The sequence below is a fragment of the Podarcis melisellensis genome (genome assembly GCF_964234715.1).
Source record: "Podarcis melisellensis genome assembly, chromosome: 4".
Taxonomy (NCBI): Eukaryota; Metazoa; Chordata; class Lepidosauria; order Squamata; family Lacertidae; genus Podarcis; species Podarcis melisellensis.
In genome coordinates, this window is record NC_138531.1 from 26,890,910 (window position 1) to 26,917,154 (window position 26,245).

General features: G+C 40.7%; 1 protein-coding gene across 11 annotated transcripts in view; it reads left to right on the forward strand.

The window, feature by feature from the left end:
- The window catches only part of MCF2L (MCF.2 cell line derived transforming sequence like), a 111,660-nt gene that overhangs the window by 25,207 nt on the left and 60,208 nt on the right, over positions 1-26,245 (forward strand). Inside the window, exon 1 of one of the 11 annotated variants that reach the window (XM_081908152.1) lies at positions 10,742-11,854. The exons of 8 other annotated variants lie outside the window; for them this stretch is intronic. In XM_081908152.1, the coding sequence (XP_081764278.1) occupies positions 11,704-11,854 (151 nt within the window). In that variant the 5' untranslated portion in view covers positions 10,742-11,703. Of the gene's footprint in view, positions 1-10,741; positions 11,855-23,390; positions 23,460-26,245 lie in introns of those variants that run through there. 2 more of the 11 variants (XM_081908150.1, XM_081908148.1) reach the window with 2 other exon arrangements.

Here is a 26,245-nt window from a genome sequence, read left to right on the forward strand (position 1 = left end):
TCCTCTGTCGTCCCCTTGTGCCCTCCATCTTTCCCAGCATCAGGGTCTTTTCCAGGGAGTCTTCTCTTCTCATGAGGTGGCCAAAGTATTGGAGCCTCAGCTTCAGGATCTGTCTTCCAGTGAGCACTCAGGGCTGATTTCCTTAAGAATGGATAGGTTTGATCTTCTTGCAGTCCATGGGACTCTCAAGAGTCTCCTCCAGCACCATAATTCAAAAGCATCGATTCTTTGGTGATCAGCTTTCTTTATGGCTCTATCTAGTGTTCAACAATTCCTACTGCAGTGATGAACTCAGATGGTTGGGTAGCGGCAAGGAAGGAGGATTGGGTGGAGATGTTAAGAGTGGGGAGAGCCAAGTGAAATGGGTGATGGGCCTGAGTAAGCAGGCAGTTCATGTGGTCTGTTTTGCACCACCTTGAGCCTCTGGACCAGGCTGAAGGACAGCCGCCCACAGAGCACATTCCAGTAATCGAATCTTGAGGTTACCAGTGCATGGATCACTGTGACAAAATATTCCTATCCTAGGTCATCTATAATTGATGTATCAGCCGTAGTTGGTAAAATTCTAGGAGATTTGTAGTGATTTCTTTGTTGACTTCTCATGTACTAAGCTGTCTGTGATAATTTGAGATCTAAGACTGTTTTTAGATTAGTAATGCTTGGCGAGTTTCGCTGCCCTGGAGCAATGTTCAGGTTCTGGTTCCTGTGAAATCTCACCTTTTGTAGCACTGCGCTGACTATAAATAAAACTTGTTAAAGCATATTTTCTCTTGGAAGACCCAAGTCACCGACCACATTAAAACCTCTAAGGCTGGAGGGCTAACCGTTCCCTTGGATTGGCTTTTAATGTATTAAACAGTTTCAGATTTACTCTTGATCTCATTTTAACACCTTGAATAACTGGAGTTGCTTGTACCTGTTTTCATTGGCTGCTCTTCTGCATATTTTAATTTTAATGTAACTGTGCAATTCTTATTCATTCTGACACTGGCAATCTCTCATGAGAATATCTATTTGTGTACATTTTCTGTTTTAAAAATTGCTGTGAGGATTGAAATAGGTTTTGTGTGCCTAAAAGGTGATTGGAAGCAATGGGAACTGAAGTGCTCACAAGGGTATTTTTGTACACGATGATCTATTATTAATTTGGGATCTAATCCAGCCAATTCCTGGTCAGTGCACCAATGTTAAATGGCTCTTCCACTCAGGGTTCAGATTTGGTAATTTGCAACCCAAAGAGATGGAGAGAAAAGTGTGATACCACAGACTGTATCTGAAACGAATCAAGTGGTTTATTAGTGTCCAGTGCTTCAGTTTAAGGCTTATTGTTATCTGCATGTTACTGTGAAATCTGGAAAGGATAGCAACTTAACACAATGGAATAGGGAAATAAAAGTTCCTATGGTTTAAAAATGGTGTAGGAATTGCATTACAGTTGAGTTGACAAAGCAATCACAATTTTCTGTTTCAGTCCCATCCTAACTGAAGATTTGGCCTTCCTTCCTCCCTACCCATCTTGTTGAAAATTTCAAAGTTCCCTAGCATTTTAGCATTTTGGAATAAAGTTCATAGTTAATCCATCCAGGGCTGTGAGCCAGGATCTTGTGGCCTTCAGCAGATGAAGCTGAGTTGAATAGAGAGCAAGGAAAAGAGAGAAGAAATAATCCTTTGAACACCCTTTATACTGATCAGGAACTGAGCCAGGAGGATGGAATTTCCCATCTTCTCCCTTAATTTAATTACTAATGTAGGTGAACTCACATAAAAGGTTTGGTTTACCATAATCTATCTGGGGGGAATGTATAATTGCGACCCTTTCTTTCCCAGCACATTCATTGAAACATTTCATCAATATTTATAATTCCTTATGCATTATCATGCTGCTGTTGTTTTTTCTCCTTGTCTGCTTTGGTATATTTCCAAAGGACTCATGCCAACCTATTTATGTTGATAAATACGGTGTTATCTTCGGGCTCATCATCAAAGCAATTTGCCAAAAAAGTGTCACAGAACTTGTCATCCATTTTGGTCCTTCATGGACGTTCTACTACTTGTTGCAGATAATGGTTCTGCAATACTTAGCAGGGTCCAGATTAATTTCTATTGTTAAATTGCTGGGAGTTTGTAAACAGTTGTTTCAAGTCACTTGGAGATGTACCAGTCAGATACACCACCTTCTGCCTGCTGGGGGCATATTAGACTACTTAGTTTTGAGTTTTGTACACCTGGTTGAATATCTATACCTCATTTTGTATAGCATAGATGACTATGGTGCATCCTAATGTATTTTGGCATGTTTCCTTCTGTGCTTTTAAAAAGCATCGCTTGGCTTGAACTTTGTAGTCAGGGAAGAGCCATGTTTGGCATTGACAAATGCATTTCAAGTTGTTGCCATCTGGTATTGTTTTCTGTAACCTTGGGGAGCTAAGACCTTGCTTTTCCCTTCCTTTTATTTGGGAATTTTCCACTACTATATTTCCCATTTCTAAAAAATGCATTATTTGCTAAATGTGACATAATGAATTGCTACACCACCAACTTGGGTGATTTCAAAGCTGTTATTACAACTTTTAAGAGAGTGGGGTCATACACTCTCCCTTGCTTGCTTTGTTTGTAAATAGGGAAAGGAGTGAATTTAAACCATAAACTTGTGTTGCCTAAACATGCTGAATTCAGATCTGAAACCATGTAAGACATTGGAAAATGTTTAATTAGAAATGTTCAATTACAGTCTTACTGGGACTGTAAAGGATTCTGCATTTGCATGCCATTCTAAACTGTGGTTTAGCATTTTCAAGAACGAACTGCAATAAGCCTTTTGCACTCTGCCCTTTCTTCCTCTGGTAAGGCCATGATGAGATTGGAACAAGATTTTCTGTTAGTTTGGCATTACGTCTGAACCATAAGCTGTAGCTACTTTGAATGGGACTTTGTGAATAAGCTCACTTGTAACCCATGGTTTGAAGGTGGCTTGTTTCAGCAAACCATAGTTAAAATTAGCCAAAAGTTTGCCCATGGTTAGAAATCATGGCAAGCTTCCATTAATGAAAAACAGAAACAAAAGTTTCCCAACTTCTCCTTATGGGCTTGCTGGAGAACAAAGGGGGAGAGGGAGCCCATGAGCTGAAGGCTCTCTATGGCTTCTCTTTTTAATACTAAACTATGACTAAGTGTTTCACGCAAGCAGGACCAGAATGTGACCAAATGTTGCAGGTTTCCTTTTTCTGCTCTAGTTTGAGTCTTTGCCTTTAACATGGTACTTCTTCTCCTTGCCTCACGACTGCAGGCAAGCAACATATTTGATCCCCGATTCTATTTCAAGAATGTCTCACCTGTGAGGGCCAGGCATCCTATTGGCAGTTGCTGAAACAGGGCAGATCTGTTGCAGTATATCTAATAGCAGTGAAAATTTTCTCTGGACACTCCCTTAGAACGTCAGGCAGTGCCCAAATGACTTCAGACTTAAGAAAGCAACCACATTGGATTTTAGTGGCTTGACTTTGACCTGGGGTGGGATTGGAGACACCTCTCATTTTCTGCATTATTATTTATTAGATTTATATGCCTCCCTTCATCCTGGAGATCATGGGGCAGTTTACAACATAAAAAATCCAAAATACACAACATAATTGCGGGGGGGGGGGAGAGATCTGTGCAGAATCTGACTGGAGTGGTTGTTGAATGTTGACTTGGATATGTGTGACTGAACAGAATACAGTCGTACCTTGGATTTTTAATTTAATCTGTTCCAATGGGAGTCCGTTTTGCTCCCAGAACAATTTGAAAACCAAAGCACAGCTTCTGATTGGCTGCAGGGGCGTCCCGCAGCCAATTGGAAGCCACGCTGGACATTTGGCTTCCGAAAATCGTTCGAAAACCGGAACAATTACTTCCGGGTTTCGATCGTTCGGGAGCTGAAACGTTTGAGTTCGAAGGCGTTCGGCTTCCGAGGTTCCACTGTATTCTATCATATCTGAGGACCAACAGGCTACCTTGTGGTGTGGGTCTCAGGGGGAATGCAATGGTGGTATGTGAGGGGGTACTACCACAACTACTGCCTGAGGTAGCTTCCTCTGTCTAATTATAGGACTAGTTCTGATGTGGTTCAGCTGCAAGAAATGTTACTAAGAGATGAAAGATCTCAACAACTTTACTGCTGTTTCCTCTTACATAATTTATCATTATTTGTGATCAAGCGTTTGAATTGACCAGATCGCCTGAGAATAATCGTGAAGAGACAAAACAAAATATTTCTTCACTTTGCTTATCAATTGATGAATGATAAGGCTATCTTTGGCCACTTCTGGCTTTTGACAACTTCTGCCCAAGTGGAGATGCCCGGGCGCCAGGATGGCTCCTGACATCACCACCATCTGGGGATCATTGGTTCTAGACTGTTTTCCCAAACTAATGCCCCACCCTGTAGAATTCTATCCGTTACATTTCATCTGCACAATCGTAATGAATTTCTGGAACCAAAAACGCTTTTTCTGAGCAGCCTGAGCAGGTGTAGGAATGTCCTGGGATCAAGTGACTTTTCTCTTATAAGTTCCCAGAGCTCTTAACCCAGTTCAAGGTTGTCATATGAACTAGCCAGGTGTTTTAACTGATAACCAATCACAGTCAGTCCATCCTTTGAAAAAATAAGGCTTTAGAGTTGTCTTGCCCAAATATGGTAACTAGACATTCCATTTTGGCAGTTGCAACATTGGTTTAAGAACCTTGGCACCTAGCTTATATATTTGAGTTTCTAACACTGGAGGTAGTATATACCACATACCGTATTTTTTGCTCTATAAGACTCACTTTTTCCCTCCTAAAAAGTAAGGGGAAATGTGTGTGCGTCTTATGGAGCGAATGCAGGCTGTGCAGCTATCCCAGAAGCCAGAACAGCAAGAGGGATTGCTGCTTTCACTGTGCAGTGATCCCTCTTGCTGTTCTGGCTTCTGAGATTCAGAATATTTTTTTTCTTGTTTTCCTCCTCCAAAAACTAGGTGCGTCTTGTGGTTTGGTGCGTCTTATAGAGCGAAAAATACGGTAATACCAACTGCTAGGAACTGCAGCTGAGAAGAGGGCTGTTGCAGTCAGATCCAGTGGGCATTTGGTTGGCCACTGTGAAAACAAGAATACTAGGGCTAGGATGTGCCTTTGGTCTGATCCTGCAGGGCTCACCTTACGTTTTTATGATTCATCTATGCGCATTCTTTTTTCTTCTGATTCTTCTTTGAACTAGAGAAGAGGATTCTCAGGATATTGCTTATAAAGCTCTGCTGTCGACACAGAGGCACATTATTTTGAAATGTGGTTTTGCCAAACAGAGGCAGTCCCAGCAGTCCTTGACCGTAAGCTAGCTGAATGAAAGTCACTTTGGCTTCTCCTTGTACAACTTGAATGAAAACCAGCTCCTTTAAACTCGGTAGACATAATGTCTGGTTCTCACCTAATCAGAACCATTTATTTTTAGACACCTTTCTCACCCAAAGCTTTTTTGCTTCTGTTTGCTTTCCTTTCCTCTGAGGAAATGGCTTCTGTATCCTCCTCCTTTGTTATAGGATTCTCTGCTTAACTAATCAAGTTAAAACAAATGCAGGTTTCATAACTGTTTCATATTTGAAATTTTCCGACTGGGTTTTTAAATATATTTTTTAAAAATAGCTTTATCACTGTGTGCCCCTATTTTGAGACTTCTTTGGGGATGTAGACTGACACATTCAATCTTGATTCTCAACTGTGTGATGTGGTAGTGCCTTCTGTTGCATTTAATGATGTACAAAAGGCCATAGAAATTCAATGCTGGTTTGTTTTTTATGTTAAAAAGAAATAAACTTGACCTGCCTTTGTGCAGCCTGAGATGTTTTGCTAACTTTGCAGAACAATTGTGTGGGAAAAGTCATATTTATTTTAAAGACTTTATGCCATTTTTCTAAATATCAAAGCAGCTTAAGAAGTATAAGAAAGTAATGTATATACCATAAAACAAATACCAAAGACATAAGTAGCATCAACTGAATCAACAAAACACCTAGCATCTAGCTTTCCAGGAAAAAAAAAAGCACCTTGCTACCTTTTCTGAAGGGTTAAACCACAGAGCCTAGGACTTGCTGATCAGAAGGTCGGCGGTTTGAATCCCTGCGACGGGGTGAGCTCCAGTTGCTCAGTCCGTGCTTCTGCCAACCTAGCAGTTCGAAAGCCCGTCACAGTGCAAGTAGATAAATAGGTACTGCTCTGGCGGGAAGGTAAACGGCATTTCCGTGCGCTGTTCTGGTTCGCCAGAAACGGCTTAGTCATGCTGGCCACATGACCTGAAAGCTGTACGCCGGCTCCCTTGGCCAGTAAAGCGAGATGAGCGCTGCAACCCCAGAGTCGGTCACGACTGGACCTAATGGTCAGGGGTATATTACCTTTACCTTTACCTTTTCTGAAAGCAAGTAAACAGACTTTCACTTTACAATGGGAAAATCATACATTCAGCTGTCTGCCAAATAGGGTATTAAAATGATGGTGTAAAACAAATTTACTGTTAAGGTGGTTTTCTCACCTGGAACAAAAAGTGAGTAATAATTGTTACATTAATGATGTTTTGCAGTGTGGCAGATTTTGTTCTTTTTTAAATCCTGTGATATTTAAGGAAGAAAATACTGCCTATTCTGAAATATACTTTGTATTTCTGGCTTGCTGTTTTAAGCAAACAAAGTATCTTGTTCTAATGCCTCCTTAATCAAAAGTGGGAGGGAATATGCTTTAGGGGGAAAATGAGTTTTCACAATAGCAAATGTTCTGGAAGGTGTGTAGTAGTCTTCAAAATGGTGGATATAACATTTAAAAAGAGTTTTCAATTCTGTTGCTTTGTAGTATTGAACTAACGGTTCTATAAAATCTCTTACGGAACAGACACTTGTTTAAATTTCACACTCTTTAACATAACATAGGTTAGTTTTCTATGGTTTACATTGAAGAAATGGCTTTGAAGGCCTGAAAGTGAAACATTGCTAGCTAGCACTTCTACACTGATCCTTCTTATGCTTGTCTACTGAAGTGGCATGAGTGATTTACTTTTCATGCAAGTCTTCAGTTTAGGACTAATCATAGATGACTAAACTAATTTTTACTTAGAACAAAAAGCATATTTGATTAAATTAAGTCAGCTAGAGCTGAACCAGGCATGCCAATTTTGCCTTGAAATTTTTGCTAGAAAAAACTGGGATTTCTCAGATCAAATATACAGTGGTACCTTGGGTTAAGTACTTAATTTGTTCCGGAGGTCTGTACTTAAACTGAAACTGTATTTAACCTGAAGCACCACTTTAGCTAATGGGGCCTCCTGCTGCTGCCGCGCCGCCAGAGCACAATTTCTGTTCTCATCCTGAAGCAAAGTTCTTAACCTGAAGCACTATTTCTGGGTTAGCGGAGTCTGTAACGTGAAGTGTATGTAACCCGAGGTACCACTGTATATCATTTGCATCTTCAGAAAAAAAGGCCTGCTTGTATGTAGCATGGTAATTTTAAATTGAAGGAGATGCCTGTTATTGAGTATATAAAAGAAAATCAATATGCACAGATCGTTCCATGTGAAAATCAATTGTCTGAAGAACTAGCCTTCCAAGTGGCATTTTATATACAGGCCAATTCAGAGAATTAGGAGAACAGGCTGCAGAGAGCTTTAGACTCATGAAATGAACCACTCTTGTTCAAGCTTATTTTTATTTCATTTTTAAAAAAACCAATTATATTCTCAAAAGAACATGAAAAGTGCATTTTAAATGGATTTGAGACTTTTATTGAAAAGGTAAAAAAAAAGGCTTTCCCCCACTGTAGCTTGGTCCTTCACTATCCCTGTTGGTTTAAGTCTTAAACCAACTCTCCCCTTTGCACAGGGGACAGATAAGATCAGGTGCAGTTTGCTTTGCATTTCCAATTAACACGGTAGGATACTGCTGTCTTTCAAGCTGCTAATTGGCTTGGTGGTGGTTGGGCAGAGACTGAAAAAGAAATCCTGAGTGGATATATTTTTGAACAGTAGGAATCAGCAGCCAGAAAAATATTTATTTTTTCCCCCTTGATGTTGTCACACCATCTGTTTCCTTCAGATTTCTGAGCAGGCACAATCATTGTTGCGACAAATTTCTTTGCACCTCAGAACTCTTGAGTACATGAAATGAAATGTACGGCCAATTTGCATCATCACTATAGTTTAATGTTATGCTTTTTTCCAAAGCATTCCAGTAGGTCATCTTCCTGTGGAAACTAAAGTATTCTGTAATCTTCCATTTTGATTATCTGTGTTTTTAAGCTAACCATGTTTGTACCATAGAGATTTAAAAAAAGAAAAGTTCTCCCTGCTCCTGCCTGTGTTCAGGAATCACCGGCAGGCCTAGGTTACACACACACACACACACACACACACACACACACACCGCCCCTGCCTATTGTATTTTGGGTTGCTTTCTTACATTGCTGCACACAGCAGAGACTGGTTGGGGATGTCTTCACCTGATGCCCATTACCTGATTTGTTTTCCCATGCCAAGCTCCAGTTCACTGAATCTGTCCCCACTGCATGTGCCATCATCTGCACATGCTCAAACCAGCTGCCTGAAATGTACACACCTCAGCTTAACTGCAGCTTCCATCCTCTAATAGGCTGGAAGCTGGTTGGAGGGGGAAGCACATCTAACAGGAGTATTTCTTAAGCAGCTACACGATATGTATGGATTGTGGCTAGCGTTTTGTGTACTCCACTCCAAACACCAGCAGTCAAAGTGAACTGAAGCCAGAGTAAATGGCATTGTGTACATACCCCTAGTGTGAATGAATGTAGAAATCTGCCTTATACAACACTATTGGCCCATCCACACCATGGTCTAATCAGCAACAGGTTGTCAGAGTTTCAGGCAGAGCTCTTCGCCAGCTTTACCTGGAAATGCCAAGAACTGAATCTGAACCTGGTACCTAATAGGAAGTTGCTACTGACATGGAAAGTACACTTACCTGCAAGGTTTTGCAACCAGCAACACATCAGTTTGCAAGGGTTCCATATATGTGTTTAACTGTATCGCAAATATGTTGTGATAAGTAGGTCCTGAACTACTTGCTTCTTTGTGTTTCCAACACTGAGTGATCCTATGCACAGTTTGTAGAGCCATCTGTACTTTTCTAGCCAGGAAAAACATGTTGTACATAGGGATCATGAAACTGAAAAATAAGTTACCATATTTTTCGCCCCATAGGACGCACCGGCCCATAGGATGCACCAGGTTTTTTGGGGGGGGGAATAAAGGAAAAAATTATTTCCCCCCCAGGTGCTTGTGGGGCCGGCAGCGGAGAGAAACGCTCTTCTCCCCGCCACCCGCCTGCAGACCAGGTCCGGGGACAGCGGGAAGACGCGCTGCGCCTCCCCGCTGTCCCCGGAGCTTGCGGGGCTGGCGGCGGGGAGAAGCACGCGTCTGTCCGCCGTCAGCCTCCAAACCACATTGGGAGACCCCGCTGTCCCCCGACCTTGTGGGGCTGGCGCTGCGGCTCTCCTGAAGCCTGGAGAGCGAGAGGGGTCGGTGCGCACCGACCCCTCTCGCTTTCCAGGCTTCAGCGAAAGCCTGCATTCGCCCCATAGGACGCACACACATTTCCCCTTCATTTTTGGAGGGGAAAAAGTGTGTCCAATAGGGCGAAAAATACGGTATATCTCGGCCACAATGCATCTCATGTTAATAACCGGAACTAAACCTTGATCCTTACTTGAATTATTTGTGTCAACTTGTTGTTTTGTAATTCAGTAAGATACTACTAACCAGATGTGCAAGGTTTGTTTGTTGGTTTATTATTTTGCTTTAATTTAGACAATAACAGGCCAATCACAGTGATTTGCTATTGTGAGTAAATTCTGTTTATATGTTATATTTATCTAACTTTACATTTCGTTATACCATAATCTTTGTTTTTAAAGTGGGGTGGGGGAGAGGTAGAAGAGTCTGGCAACCAAGTTCAGTTAGTGAGTACAGAAACCATTTTAAAGATTCGTTTTGGAATATTGGAAGTTTTTTCAAGCTGGGCCTCTCTTCATGATAGATATTTAAGAACAACAGTAGGAACAAAGTGACTTTTTTTAAAAAAAACCTGCTTTTAGCTACTTTCTGCGATAAGTCTTGTGTTGAGGAACACTCTTAATATTCTCTGATGAAGAGTGTCATTACATTCCAAAGAGCTTCATTTAGTTGCCTTTGATTGTGTATGGATCATACGATCCAAAAAATACCTTGGACTCTGAAAGCCACAAAGAAACAGCTGAGTTGCTTCGTGCATTGTGGTTTTCGTGTTACTAACTGTGATGAAAAAGTTTCATACATATTACAAAGCGTGAAGATTGTGTTTCTCAAATTGTTAGTATTTGCTCCTGAGTCCAGTGTGTTGTTGGACCTGCACATACTTTTCTGAAAATCACACTGCACAGTAGTTGCAAGGATCAGTGTGCTGTTGTGGGAAAATACGAGTTATCTGAACACACCCACAGTTAAATTAGCCAAGTGTCTCTCATAGAAAGGGGTTCTTGCCAAGTAAAGCAACATAATCAGTTTCCCGCCCCCCTCTCTCTCTTCTGTATTAAATAAGATGAAGAGACAATGCAGAACTTCCTGGTATGGTTTAAGACAGCAGTGGTCTCCCTCCCTTCCTTCCCACTGAAATTTGTGTGTTATTTGAATTTCCTTGGGAAGTGTCCTCTTAGCTTTTTCCCTTTTGAACGCTTTGAGGAAAAAGCCATTCTGACTTTGAAGAGCTCAGCTGCAGCATATCTTCAGTTTCTTGGGGCTCCAGCAGTAGTTAAAAAGAGGACCTGTTACAGGAAAGGTGCATAATTTGTTTATAGCATCCTACTTAGCCTTGCTATTTTATTCTGTCCTGTTGAAAGCAGCGGAACAGTGCAAACTTCAAGGAGAGGGGAAGAGATAAACCTGATGGGGCAGATGTGGGAGCTGAAAGTTTAGCAATTTAAGCAATAGATTTCTGCCTGGCTGGCTGCTGACATGAATGTATGAAGAGAAACTCCATGTGCCCTTCTACAGTGGAAGCCTAAGACGTTGCTTGGTAATTGTGGAATACCCCTGGGCATTAAGAAGGAGGTTGCAAATATGTAAATAATGGTAGAGGCGATTTGGAAATGAAGGAAAACTCTCTAATATTATGGGAGAGCTATGTGGCAAAGAGATGGACTATAAAACTGGTTATGACCTTTTCTAAAAATGATGGGTTCTGACTGAAAACACACCTGGATCCAAGAACAGAACAGCTACTCTGTACAGTATTATTTGTACAGTATTATTTCTCATGTAGATTTCTGGCTTTATGTAACAGCTACTGAAGAGGAGAGGCAGTGAATGTGTTCCGTGCATCAATATATTAGTTACATTTTGTAAAATATATTTAGCAGTATACAGTGTAATTTAGGTGCATCAAGAAATTGTCACTGCGATCAAAATTGGAGTGAATTACCTACAGTTAAATCCGCCAAGTGTTTTATTGCTTCGTTTATTAATGAGAAGTGAAATACAAAGAGTTACCCTTCGTCTCCAAATGCTGAAGTCCTGAACAACTTTTTAAAAATGCTACCGTTTTAAGTAGAGCTGGAGTGAACATTAAAGGCTACAAGAAAAAGATATTGTGGGTTCTCTTTGTATGAAGCATTTTTTTTAAAGTTTCATGTGGCAATAGCACAATGTCGCAACGTGGATATGCAAGAGAAGGACAAGAAAATCCTTTCCGAATTCTGCGCAGAGTGAACCATGTCTTTCACAGTGTTTCTTCAGCAGTACAGCGGTCTCTGACAAAGAGGCATGGGCGAAATTACCCACGCCACGCCTATTCTGGTAAGATTTGATTTCAGAATAATCATTTGTAATCTTTTAACCAATGTTCCAGAGTATCAGTGTCTGACTCACGTGCCAATTCTTGTATGTGCCAGACACTTCACTTTTACTACATTATTCTTTTCTTTTCTTTTAAGAAGCTCTCAAAATACGGCAACACCTTCCTCAGTTTTAGTGCACTTGTAATAGCACAACCTTATTTAATGGTCCCAAGTGATGCTGACAAATAAAAAATATGTAGTTTTTAAACAAGTGAGTGTTCAGTATAATATATATTTTAGAGTTTGTAGGTATCGGGTCAGGTTTTTTTCTAACCTTTTAATCCTAGTGATTGAAATGGCATTTCAATGGGCCTCAATGGATATCAAAATATTCCACCTATACTTTTAGTCACGGTATTATGAGCAATGAATGTCACCCTTTATGTAGCATGTAAACTATGCGTTGTATAAATAATTCTTGTTTAGAAAGTAATTGTTTGTGACAATGTACATTTCACAGTCTGGAAAAAAGTACATGCAATTAACCCCACCCAACCTTTCCACAAATGTCAGATATTGTACGTGTCCTGCAATATAACAGGAGTGCTTTTTAGGTTTCATATCTGAGGTGTGTGTAAGTAAGTGTCCGGCCAAATACACCTTAACTTGTGTTTAGTACTTAATTGCCTTAAAGGCTTACAATAATTGGTGTAGAGACAAAGCCACCAGGAGCATTTAATTCAGAGGCTGAATGGCAGAGATAAAAATCCATCATTTGCTTCCAGTTCTGAGTTGCAATCTTGTTTACAAAACTGGGTTCACAAGTGACCGTGATTTACATCTAGGACTACAATCTGGGTAGGGTTTTGTTCAAAATATTTGAACTGTCTTTGCTGAGTGACCTGCTTGGGGGTGTGGGGAGGAAATACACACATACATATTGGCCTGGTTTTGTCAGCTGACAAGGGTATGGTGGCTGCAAATAGACCTTGGACAAATTTCCAACCTAGGATTTGTTTTAATGAATTTGACTTTCTGCACCACTAATGAAATCACATTCTGCTATGAAAGACGAAGCCCTATTTTAATAGGCACTGCCTCATATGTTTAGCAGTAATTTTAGACCGTGAAAATCAGAATTATTCTTTTTTTTTAATCAGTCAGGATCATCCCCACCCCCTCACTATTAATTTTATAATAGGCTTTTGAGAAGCACCTGTTGATCTTGCTCAGGAGTGAATTAAGTCAACCTCAGTCTCAAGTATTGAATAGAGATTAACAGCTGCTCCTTTTAACCTCTGTTTTAGAGTAGGCCTGAGGTTCAGAGGCTGTTTCATGAGGTTGTGTAAGGTATCCAATTCAGTAGACTCCTTTTGTTGCTTTCAAGATAATGGCCTTATTTCACCTGTCTCTTGCAAATGTGTATTATTAGTCCCTGAGTGTGTTTAAATCTGATTCTCACATGGCTGGACAGCAGGTACCTTGGAATAATAAAATATCTACTCAACAAATTTGCCTATGGTTTTGGCTAAGGGCATAATAAAACACAGCCAAGTAATCTTGAAGGTGCATGTGATTAATTTCATACTAGTTTTTGTGTGTGTCATTCTGTAATTTCTTACCAAAAAAATGGAGAATATAGTGCTTGCACATTTTGTCTCATATTTCAGATTCTACAAATGCTAGAAACTTCCTTTCTATCAAAAAATGAAAGGTGGGAATCAGGAGTATGAGTCATTGGTGGGTGGGCTACCCCCACCCCTGTTGAACTCTTATGCATGTTTAACATTGTTTTGGCTACATAACCACACTCAACGCCTGCAGGTTGGAAAAGGAAGGGATTTTTTTTCTTGCAATATATTTTAATGATAGTTCTTTCAGTTCTAGCATTTTATACATCTTCCTCCATCATGAAAAAAAAAACAGTCGTTGCTGCATAATTACAGTTCAATAAAAGCAATTAATTTACATATTGTCATTATATTTTTCCAAAGGTTCAGAAAGACACTCACGTATTTCCTGAGTAATAAATATGGTTTGCCACCAGGTAACCTGCCTCACCCTTTGCAAACTCGGCAAATTACATTTGATAACTCTATTCACATTGACACCAAGTGCTCCCCTAGGACAAATGTGTTTCTATTGAAAACATATTTTCCTGTCTGTGTTAGAGTTTACACAAGATCACTGAGCTGCAATGTATTGACATTAGGCAGAAGCCCTTGTGATATTTTTTTAGGTGCCTGCTGAAAAGGTTTTTGTGCTGGCAAATCTACCCAGACACATACTTTAGTTACGTATATTTGTTTTAAAGTGTTACTGATTCTTTAAATCTTTGTTTCAGTGATGTTAGTTCTATGTATATCTGTTTTTAAAATTGTTTTGTAGTTTGTAGCTGTATTTTATCTGCAAATTTGTTTGTGTACCGCCTGGAGAGCTATTTAAGTGGTTCATACATTTTCTAGATTAGGTAAAGCCAAAAATATCAGTATCTTGTACTATTTCAGATCTGAAGCCTGTCCTGAAGTTTTAAAGGCCTGGTTTGTAGTAACCCAGTTGTTAGGTACCTCTGCTTTATGTAAACATCCTGGGTGACTGTAGACAATTTTATAACTAAAGAGAAAACAGCAGACAGCAACGATGGCTGGTGGTGATGGAATTGCATAGTAACTTTGTCCAACTTCTGATAATAAAAGGAACAAAGGTCATTCCACACACAAAAAGTAAAGCCAGATCAAATAAGCATGATCTGTTGGAAGAGGAAATATTTCGCTCCTTGTTAGATTGGGTGAAGATGCATTGTATTGCGATTTCAGTTAAAGAAATGGAAAGCTATAGTGTTTTTTTGAGTTGCAGCTCCTGGCTAGTTTCTATGGCTCAAGGTAAGTAAAAGAAATTTGATTTTGTAGTGGAATGTGAGGACTGAAGTGTTTATATCACTTAGACTCGCTTATATGGCAGGTAACAGGGCAGATACTTGTAGCTTCTGGCATTTGCTGAGGTGAATTTTTACCATGCCATTTTCTGCCAATCCCACTCTTCTAATAATTTACAGAGGCTTCATTAATTTTACCAGAGTACAAAACCAGAGGTTACAGGTGACTATTTTTAAGGGGTTCCAGTCACCACAGGCCATGTTGGCGCAAACCTTCATTTGAGATAGCATTTTTGTGTGATTCAAGGAACAATTGTGCCCGTCAAGTATCTGTTTGGGGAGTATAAATCCATCTAAACCCCTTCACTTTGCAGTTTGGTTCTTTATTAAATAGAAATAATGTTTTCATTCTTTGAAATATAGTTTGCAAGGGAGTACCACAGGCTTAGTCCATAAACTTAATAATGCCATAATTGCTTTGCTGGGTGCTAGATAAGAGCCAAACACACCTCAATAATGAGTTGAGATCAGATTCTGTACTACAAATTAGGGTAAGAACTATGCTGCTTCATCTTCATACAGAAATGTGGAAATTTTTCTTTGTTCTCCAAAGAGGCATAATACCACAAATCTGCCCTTGCCCAGGTCAAACTAGAGTCCATTTAGCCCCTCCTATACAATGTAGTGAGGGTTTCAGAGGTATTACACATCACCTTTTAAATGGAGATGCAGCCTGTTGCATTTGAGACTTTCTATATCTGAAGCATGTGCTATGATCCCTCCCCAACACAGCAGGCCATTTCAGTTGTCATCTGACTAAGAGCTGCTTTTCCCATTACAAAGGCATTGAAAAAGTACTGTAGGTAGGCCACTGACTTGGTATTGCTTCTTTTCACTCCTCTGCAAAGGAGCAGTTTCTATTTATCTTGTAGGAAGATGCACAAGTCAAATTTGCTCTTGTGTGTATGCACTTTCATGTGTGTTTCTGCAACTTGCCTCTGTACCAGCTTGCTTAAAACAATTTAATGTAGTGTGCTATGATGTTGGTTTTCTAGGAAATTTTCAGTCTGTCCCAGGAAATTTTCTGATGCCCTAGAGCAGGGGTGCTATAACTTCTGCCCATTGAGATATTGTTGTTCTGCAATTCCCATCGTCCTCAGTCACCATGTCCAGTGGTGAATGATGTAGTCGAGCAACACCTGGTGAGCCACAGGTTCCCCACCCCTTACTTAGAGAGTGATGTAATTGAGCATGTTATTTTATTTGTATTTAGTAAACAAATCTATAAACTTTGAAACTTCCATGCTGCTTTCAACTACTGTCTCTATTTTTTTCAGTGCTCAGGAACACCCAACCCTATTTTGACTATACCTTTACCACCTACTGCATAGGGTGGTGCTGCTAAATAGAACTGCAATGTCCCTTTCTCGCAAGGTTGGAAGTTACTGCTGCAATATTGCAGTATAGGGTGCGGCTGGGAGAAGACTGCAAGCTGCTATGTCTTTTTGCTTGTGTAGCTGTTCTTGAGCCTAGAGAGCACCAGACTGCACAATGCTACATCAGTGGCAGCCAACATGGTGCCTTCCAGATGTTATGGACTACAACCACCATCAGCCCCTGCCAGCATGATGTAATTGTCAGGGGTAATAAGACCACAACATTTTAAGGACAGCATGTTTGCTATCCCTGCACCACATATTGATCACAGGAGTAAGGGGAACAAAATTAATTGGTCCTTGAATCTCTTTCAAGTAGCACAGCTACGTACAGTGGTACCTCGGGTTAAGTACTTAATTTGTTCCAGAGGTCCGTTCTTAACCTGAAGCACCACTTTAGCTAATGGGGCCTCCCGCTGCCACTGTTCCACCGGACCACGATTTCTGTTCTCATCCTGAAGCAAAGTTCTTAACCCAAGGTACTATTTCTGGGTTAGCAGAGTCTATAACCTGAAGCGTCTGTAACCCGAGGTACCACCGTATAGGAATACAGTCATACCTCGGGTTGAAGTAGCTTCAGGTTAAGTATTTTCGGGTTGCGCTCCACGGTGACCCGGAAGTAACAGAGCATGTTACTTCTGGTTTTCACCGTTCATGCATGCGCAGACAGTCAAAATTACGTCATGCGCGGAAGCGGCGAATTGCGCACACGGGTTGCGTTCGCTTCAGGATGCGAACAGGGCTCCAGAACAGATCCTGTTCACATCCAGAGGTACCACTGTATTGGAAACTGGGTAGGATTATTAGTCCATATTGTCTGTTCTTTCTGGCAGCAGCTCTTTCAGTTCTAGGTCAGGGGTGTCACATTACAGTCTACCTTTGTCTTTAAAAAAGAAAGAAAGGAGATGTTAAGCCAAGGTATTGATTGAGCCTGAGACATTCTACATGCAAAGTGTGCTCTGTCACTGATTCCATCCCCCAGACTGTACCAAGCAAAGCCATGGAAGGGAAGAAAGAAAGGAATGCAGTTAAGATATGGGTGCAAATGGCAAAATGGCATGGAGGGAAGAAAGGAATAATGTTGGTTCCATGCCTTACCCAAGACTGGAAAACCCATCAGAAGACTGGAGTTAAAATGGACCCCAAAGAGCACTGGGGATATAAAAAAACAAATCACTGATGGGTTTCAGGACTTTTCACAGTGAAAAGTAAGAGACAAACCAGAGAAGGAATGGAAATGGACTCCTAGTAGAAGCTGCAAACCTAACAAGGCAAATAATCATAAATGAAAAGATTTGGGTGCATAATGGGCTAGGAATTCCTCTGCCTCTGTATTGTATGCCTTGAATATTTGATGCTGCAAAGGATTTTGAATGGCTGAAGACTGGTGTACTACTTATGGCTACGTAGGGCGTACTATTCTAAAATGACAACAATGGAATATGACATGTAGGAGACTAAAGCTAAATGCCTTTTCTAAACAAGATCATTTCCTGTTGCATTTTCTTTTAATGTTTGTGTTACCCCACCCGTAGTCAGCATGAAAGTACATAAAGAAGCAGCAGTGTAAACAACAGTGTGGAAAGGGGTGGCTCTTGTTCCTGCACACCCATTACTTGCATGCAGGACTAGAACAGGAAGCACCTTAGGAAAGTCAAAAGTAAAAAAAGAATAGCCATTGTTCTAAAGTTTGGGATCGAAACAGAATATTAGAGGTAAGATTATGCTTCCTTTTGGGTTAACAGAGTAGACAAGTATACTGCCATGCTGCTATGCTTATTTTATGACTGGTGAGATGTTTTGTAAGCTTATATTTTTCAAGCGCATAGTTAACATATAGATTTAATTACTTGCAGATTATAGCTTTACATACTCAGTCTTTATTTAGTGGGTTTAAGTACCAGAGTTTATATCCTTTACACAATGTAGCTGGCAACAGCTGATTTAGGGGCCATGTTTCCCATTCATAATTTGGTGTAAAACAAACCCCACCCCAATTCTGTAAGGAGTGCATCATAGCATTTTTCTGGAGCTCCCATAACAATGTTTAAGTGAAAGTTTGTGGGGTTTATTTGGGGGGGGGGTTAATGTACACTGAAGTGTCTTGTTCCATGCCTGTTCCATGGTGAAGAGCAGGAGGTAGCTTGGCTTCATTCTTGGGACAACTTTTCCCAGCCATGGTTGGATTTGTTGTTGAATTACAACTTGCATCATCCCAGATCGTTAGCTAGGCTGGCTGGGAACTGTGAATGCCAACAACAACTGGAGAGCCATTGATTCCCTGTCCCCTTTCTGTGCAGTCTTACCACCTTAATCAGAGGCAGCAATCCTTCTGAAAACCAGTTGGTGGAAACTGGAGGAGGGAACAGTGCTGTTGAACTCAGATCCTGAATGCCTGCTGGACTAAATGGACCACTGGCCTGATCCAGCAGCCTCTTCTCATGCATTATGTTGGGTGTACAGTGGTACCTCGGGTTAAGTACTTAATTCGTTCCGGAGGTCCGTTCTTAATCTGAAACTATTCTTAACCTGAAGCACCACTTTAGCTAATGGGGCCTCCCGCTACTGCCGTGCCGCCGCTGCGCGATTTCTGTTCTCATCCTGAAGCAAAGTTCTTAACCCGAGGTACTATTTCTGGGTTAGCGGAGTCTGTAACCTGAAGTGTATGTAACCTGAAGCGTATGTAACCCGAGGTACCATTGTAATACAAATCAGTCCCTCCCTGCCTCGCCCAGTTGTTTCATTGGGGAGCGGCCTGGACAATTTGATCCGTGGCATAAATGCTGAAGTGAGTGCAGATTAATTTCAACCCCTCTTTGCCATACGTCACGCCACCCATGTACATCAGGACTTAGTGGGCCAAATCAGAACCACAAGCTAAATTTCCACCCTGATGTCCTAGAAAAGAATCCAGGAAATTTGCATTGTTTTGAATCGGAATCGACTTTACAAATGTTTACAACATTAAAAAACAAATCCCACTGGAAAGTTATATTGATGCTTCTGTTTGCTGTTTTATAGTAAGGTCAAATATGTGTCTTAAGCAGTTAGGCTAACCACCTGGGTATTTGAGTAAATCCCACAGCATTGGATTTCTAGCCTTATTTGACACTGAGTAAATGCTACAATGCTTCAAGAGGGAGGAAGCACACATGGCAGTGTAGCCACATCTATCATAGCACAGCAGAAGTACAAATGAGAGAGAGAAAATAAAATGGCCTAAAATCAACCATACACATCATTTACATATTCTTTTAAAGAAACCCAGTGCCTGATTTTCTCTTAACTTACACAAACTATATTAATGGTTTGTGGGGGTTCAACAGTGTGCTTAATAACCTCTAAGGAAGGAGAGTCCTTTCTTTCTCTTCTTGCCAAGTGTACAACCCATGGACGAGCCATAGTGTCAGTGGACATTGGACACGACCCCAAATAGTGGGTTGCATGTACCATACTTTTCCGTCTATAAGATGATGTTTTTTTACCTTGAAACAACGCTTAGAAATTGGGGTCGTCTTATACATAGGTAGTGGAGAGGGGGACGGTGGAAATGATTTCTGTCTTGAGTAGTAGATTGTCACTGGTGTTATTGTGGCTGATAGGCTGCTGCAGCAATGTCCGCTGGCGATTGGTCGCTGCTGTGACAATGGCTGTTGGTGATTGGGCCCTGCTGCGGCAATTGGGCGTGTGATGGGCGGCTGCTGGTGTTGATCAGAAATAAGATAGGATGCTTCTGTCTTGCGTTCGATCTCAAGCATTTGGAATCTGGGTGAGGTTTTTCTGGCGTTCCTCCCATTCTGGACAATCTCCTCCCCATTTCCTTAATATTGAGTCCCCAAAATTAGGGTCTTATAGACGGAAAAGTACAGTATGTTGGTTGACCAGTAATTAAGAGGGACTCGGCTGCTTGCAAAGAGGCTTCACTTTTACAGAAGAATTAGAGAAATTGCAAGTGAGCAATGCCACATGGGAATGAGTCTCATGAGGACAGTATCTCTTGACGGGAGGTGTGCAGGCACCATGTTCCAGTAAGGACTGGGCTTTTGCAAACTTTCAGCTTGTCAGGCAGGACTTCTAAGCAAGATCTCAGGGATTTGTCATAGGAGGTACTGTGGATGGCAGGCGGACTGCCTTCTGTGCAGAATTTAAAGAACTTTAAACATTTGCTGGTTGAAAAACCAGATACATTGTCTACCACAAATCGTACAATTCTGGGCTCCCTTCTTCTTAGCCACAGGTGAGTTATATAGCCTTTGGCAAGATGTTTCATCTGTTCATCTCTATTAAGTTTCTAAGTGAAGCATAGAACATAATGAGAAGGTTTCCTGTTGGTTTCGTGAAGTCTTTAGACAAGCCCTTCTACAACAGTAAGAATAAAGACAACCATAATATGATAACAATGGATTGCCAGCTGAACTGTCAGGTGTGCATTCTGTGGTCTTATCTCTCCCCCACTATGTTTCAGGTGGGCTGCCTGAAACATCATCTGTCTCCCTTCTGCTGTCACTGATGCCCTCTCCTCCAGTTATAGAAAATTAAGCATCAGAAATGGGAAGCTCACTCATTCCCTGCACTTCTTTTTGTGCTTTTTTGTCATCAAATTTATATTATCCAAGCAAATTCCTCATGGCATTAAAAGTAGCTTTGTTGGGTAAGTTGTTCATGAATATAACTAGGTAGAATTTATACTTAATGTGATTCTTACAAATTTGTACACATAATGGAATGCTTTTCCAGATATAAATGTACAGTGAAGAAGAAACCTTACTGTCACTGTTTGAATAGTTGTAATTATAAATCCATGAGTTATCCACCATGTTTTCATTTCTTGACCTTCTGGTGACTTTGGAAAGGCAGAAGTCTTCTCCAATAGCAGAGGGGAAACAGTCTGTTATATTCTTTGAGTCATTTAACAGTTGCTTCTGTCACTTTCATTTACTGTCCTGTTTATCTGTATTACAGAATTTGAGATTGCTAGTAAGTAATCTTGAGGTCACTAATTAACAGGTAATCTGCCCTGCAGCAATTACCTAAAAGGATCAAGTGAAGTAAGACTTTGCTTAACGTTTAATGGGTGAAAGTTCATAGGCATACTTGAACTGTATAAACCTTGGGCATCTTTTAAAAAAGTCCTTTTACACATATCACTACAATTTATTTTATTTTATTTTGTTCTGTTTTATTTACATCCCACCTTTTTCTCCAAGGAAGTCAAGGTGGTGTACATGCTTCTCCTCTTCCTCATTTAATCCCTACAACAGCCCTGTGAGGTAGGTCAAGCTGAGAGGCAGTGACTGACCCAAGGTTACCCAGTGAGCTTTATGGCTGAATGGCGATTTGAACCGTGGTCTCTCAGGTCTTCATCTGGCATTCTAATTTCACATTGCCTGTTGTAATATTACTGATCTGCATGTATAACATAAGCTTTATGGATTGACTATTCTGCCCTATTGTGTACAGTCTCTGAAAGTGTATAGCAAGTGCATTTTTTTTAAACAGATGTGTGGATATCTGTTACTTTGAGAAAAGACAAAAAACCTAGCACAGGGATAGCTCTGCTGGTAGAGCTCAAGACTCTTAATCTCAGCATTGGGTTTGAGCCCCATATTGGGTGAAAGATTCCTGCAATGCAGCGGGTTGGACTAGATATTCCTCGTGGTCCCTCCCGACTTTACAATTCTATGATTCTAAGAAATGTAGATGTCATTTAAAAAAATAAGAAACAAATCTACATTCATTTAAGGGTTTTTTTAAACCACATGCAAAATTCTCAAGAGAATTGCCTTGGGCATATAAAACATGTTCTGGAGTACATGCATTTTAAATAAGTTTTATTATTCTAGCTGAAGAAAAGTTTTATCAAGCTCAGGAATGCACACATATTGGTGAAGATTTCAATTAAAGATTGAATTGTCTTTTTCTGCACCTTTCCAGAAAAAAAAAAGTGAGAATAGGGATTTCCCCCCAAAAAAAACCAAATGTGAAATTTCCCATTCCATTTCAAGGAATTGTCTCATTAGAGAGCTCTTTGAGAGAAGCAGCTGTCAGCTGACCAGTGTTGTTCCTTTCAGGCTAAAAAGAGATGGCTTTACTTGATAGGTTACCATTTGCTAAAGTAGGGTTCCTTAAGGGAGGCTTTTGACATGCCACTCCAGGAGAGTTTAGAAATTAATTTCTTTTAAAAACATGGTTTGTTTTTAACTGAATTTGCTCAGTTATTGTCTTTTACTTTCTGGGTAAATAAACTTAGTGTGCTGCATGTGAGTTCTCTGTACCATAAAATGAAAACGAGAAGTTTCCAGTCTTTCGCTAACCCTTTTGTGGACCTCTGATCCTGTTGAAAGACACACTGGCTTTGCATGTAACTTGAAGAAAGGTATTGTGTCCCATTCAGCTTGGCTTTTACTGTGAAAGGTGAAGTTTTGAGCTTTCCTTGTATATTGAACGGCACTTTAAAGACAGAGGTCACCATCTACTGAGCAACTCTTCACAAAATTGATTTGTGGCAATATGACCTTAAGCCTGATCTCCTTGCTGTACAAGGATATTGCAGAACTGTGGTATCTTCTGAAGAAAAGAACAGGTGCGTCTCCCTTTCATGTTTTCTTCCCTTCCCTTTCTTGTTTCCACTTCCAGTGACTTCGCTGAACTGAAACGACTGGTGCAATCTAGTAGTTCTTGAATGTTTTATTAAGGACCTGTTAGGGATCTTCCGGTCCGCTGCGCAATTCACCCATTTGTATTTTTCATTTCCAGAGTGCCTATTGTTACGTCAGTGCCACGTACGTGTTCATTGTGAGCTTTACCACACAGAATGTTTGTAGAATATATTTACTAAAGGATCACGAATGCTTCCTTGTTGTACCTACCGGTAGCTCCTTTAGAAACTGTTCCTTGTATCTTGCGATGTGCTGTTTGACTGTCACCCTCCCTCCAAGGCATTTTATTACCTTTGTGAGAAGGCTCGGGCAAAGGAGGGGATTCCGCTACTACATCTTCTTCCAAAATTTTCAGTAGCAAAGCTTCGCTACCGTATCTTTTCTTACAGTTTCTTTTCATTCAGAGCTTTCCACAGTAATCTCGCTTTATTCTGATAGGGTATGAATGATGCATTGGAGGCAGTCTTTGCTGTAAATAGTGAAGCTACAGTCCACTGTGAAACTGAAAGCTTGTTTTTGTGGAAATTGGGGAAGGGGAGGGGGAGAGAGAGAAACCAAATGCTGCTGATTCAGTTCACGTTGCCTGTCTTGTGTTCTGTTTGGTATGCATGACTGCTATAGAGGAATACGGGATGAACAGCAGTGACATGTCAGGTTGGTGATTTGTATTCTACCACTTCGGTCTCTGAAATGATACTTCTTTAATCTTGAGTTTTAAGTGTTGGCGTGTATTAGGAGATGTGAGGTTTGCCATTTAAAGTAAGTTTTATCAAAGGCTCTGGGCGTGCCTGCAGCATCACTGTGCATTCAGGAGAATTGTGCTAGGCTTTTTGTGGCTTTGGTGTACTGCTGGAGACAAGAAGGAATGCAAGGCTGAGGTTAAAAAGCATTTAAGGAAACGGAATGATAACAACTAGAAAATTCAAGTCGTCCCCCACTGCATTTTCGGCCATTGTGCATGAAATGTTTTGCTTGATACTATTATTAAAACCATTTTGTTTAAGCGAATTCTATTTGGGGAAAATGTACTTCTATGCTAGCTGCCAGATAGTGTTGTATGAATTGTTTTAAATATAGTTTAACTTAGGGTAGTAGTAAGAATCCTTGTATTTTCTGGATAGTCCAACTTGTCTGATATTAAGCAATGGTAGCTCCTGGCCTAGAAACAAAAGTGTTGGCCTTTTTTGCCCATCAGCCTGCAGTTCATCAGCAGGTACTTGGGGCATGGAGATAAGCTTTGACCACCTGCTGCTGCTGCTGCTGCTAGAGGTATTGGGACATCAGTGTGCAAAGAAGTATGCAGTCTGAGGTAAGTTCTGAGATTAGGTTTGGCTGCCTATAATACTGAGCAGTCCGGTCACTACACACATGCAAATAAAATGTGGACATGCTCTTACTCATCTCTGAAATTGCTTCCTGGTGGTAATTCATTTATTCCATGTCATGTGGAAGAAGAGACTAGTTTTATGCAAGTAAGGTGCAATTAAGGGGTGGGGAACCTTTGGCCATCCAAATGGTGGTGGTCTCCCAATTTCTATGAACCCTATCCAGCATGGCCAATGGGCAGGGATAATAAGAACTGTTGTGAATAATATTGGCTGGCAGGTTCCCAATCCTTGGTGTGATTGATTGGCTTGAATGGAACTGTGAAGTAGGGATGGATATTGGATTTAGGCAAATCCTGGTGTGAAGTGGGATACATTGGAGGTATTTAGGACTTGTCAAAGTGGGATCTTTGTAAGGTGGCACAAGCTGAAGCAGAAATCCCTTAAACACTTTGCGACACCTCAGTGGTGCAGATATCAAAATAATCTTGCAGACAGGCATCTGTTGAAAGTGAAAGTAATGTGTCTAAGCTTACTATAAAGCCAAAAGGCCAAGATGGAATGATATTGGGGAGGAAGAGAAAACACCAGGGCACAGAGAAAGAGCACCATTGTGACTGATGGGTCTAGCTGGGTTATCGGAGGGATTAATTTTATCAGTGCTCTCCATCCTGGGTTCTTTAGGAGAGGGAGCAACTTTGCAAGTGGAACGTATGTGTCTAAACTTAAGAAAGGTGTCAGAGTTGAATTGGGAGAGGGTTTTTTGCAACTAACAATTCTAGCTTATAATTGACCAGGACCCCCCCCCCCAAATCCTATGTAGATCCTCCCAAAATCAACTTTAAAGGTCCCTAGACCTAAATCCTGGGCATCTGTTTGTCTCTAGCTGGTCAGGTTTCTCTCTCATGCTTCTACTTTTCAGTCCAATTGCCCAGACAACATAAGGTGAAGTTAAAGGATTCCTTTTTCTGCCCATCATAGAACTGCAATGGCTGCTCTTGCATGAAAATCACTGCAACTTTTCTTCTGAAAGCTGACAGGATATATGCCCTCAGAATAAGCGACCTTGCCTACGAATTTCAGCCAATTCTGACCCAAAAAAATTAAAATAGAGGGCATTACTTTTTATAGTGATCTGCAAGAAGAAACGTCACATAAGAATCAGCTGTACTTCCTGGATTAACTCTTTACATTGATTGCTATACAGGGAGAAAAATAGTAAACCTGAACCAATGTTTCAGCATTCCTATCTCCACGTGGACTTTTACGAATTTGGAGTGGAATTCTCTTTAAAAGACCTTCGGGTACTTCTGAAGGCAGCATATTCAGTTAGGCACTTCAGAAAACTCTCATACATTTTGTTAGATCCTACATCAGGAGGACCAGTTGGAAAACAGTCATACCAGGGGCATAGTTTCCTCATTGCGGACAGGTTACTCTGTTGTTCAGTATCAAAAAGACTTTGGTTCAGTAGGTATTTTGCTTCACTGGGACCTCAATTTAATAAGTATTGTACTGGATGGCAAGGGGAGCATAACCTTAAGTTAATGTCTTTTATCCAACTGCTTTTGTGCAAATCAATCAGAGCTGATGGAAGATAGCTAGTTGGGGGTAAATTCAACTGGAACCAATAGTTAAATGCAGTGCTTTTTTCTGGGGGGACGCAGGGGTATGCATACCCCTAAACATTTTGTGAATCTATATTTGGCCTCATTGAGGGGCAATATTTCAATACGAGTAGGAAAGTGAGAGTACCCCTAAACATTTTTTAAATAAAAAAGCACTGGTTAAATGTCCTGATTAATTTGTAGTGTATACAGTTCTAGCAAAACCATGCACACATTATGTCAATGAAGGTTCTGTACTACGGTCCCACTAAGACCCATTTCAGGGTCTTATTCTTCCCTCACATTTCGTTTCCTACTTCTAGGGTCCTGCAGCTCTTGGTGTGGAGAGGGCACACCACAGTCTTGAAATTCAATACCCTGGGTGGTAGGTAGCTTTGAAAGAGACAGCTGAAGTTGGCAGAAAGAGACCTCTTGCAGTTCCTGAACTATATGGACCTTAATATTATATGTGCTAACAGTCCAGTCACATGCATGTTTACTCAGAAAT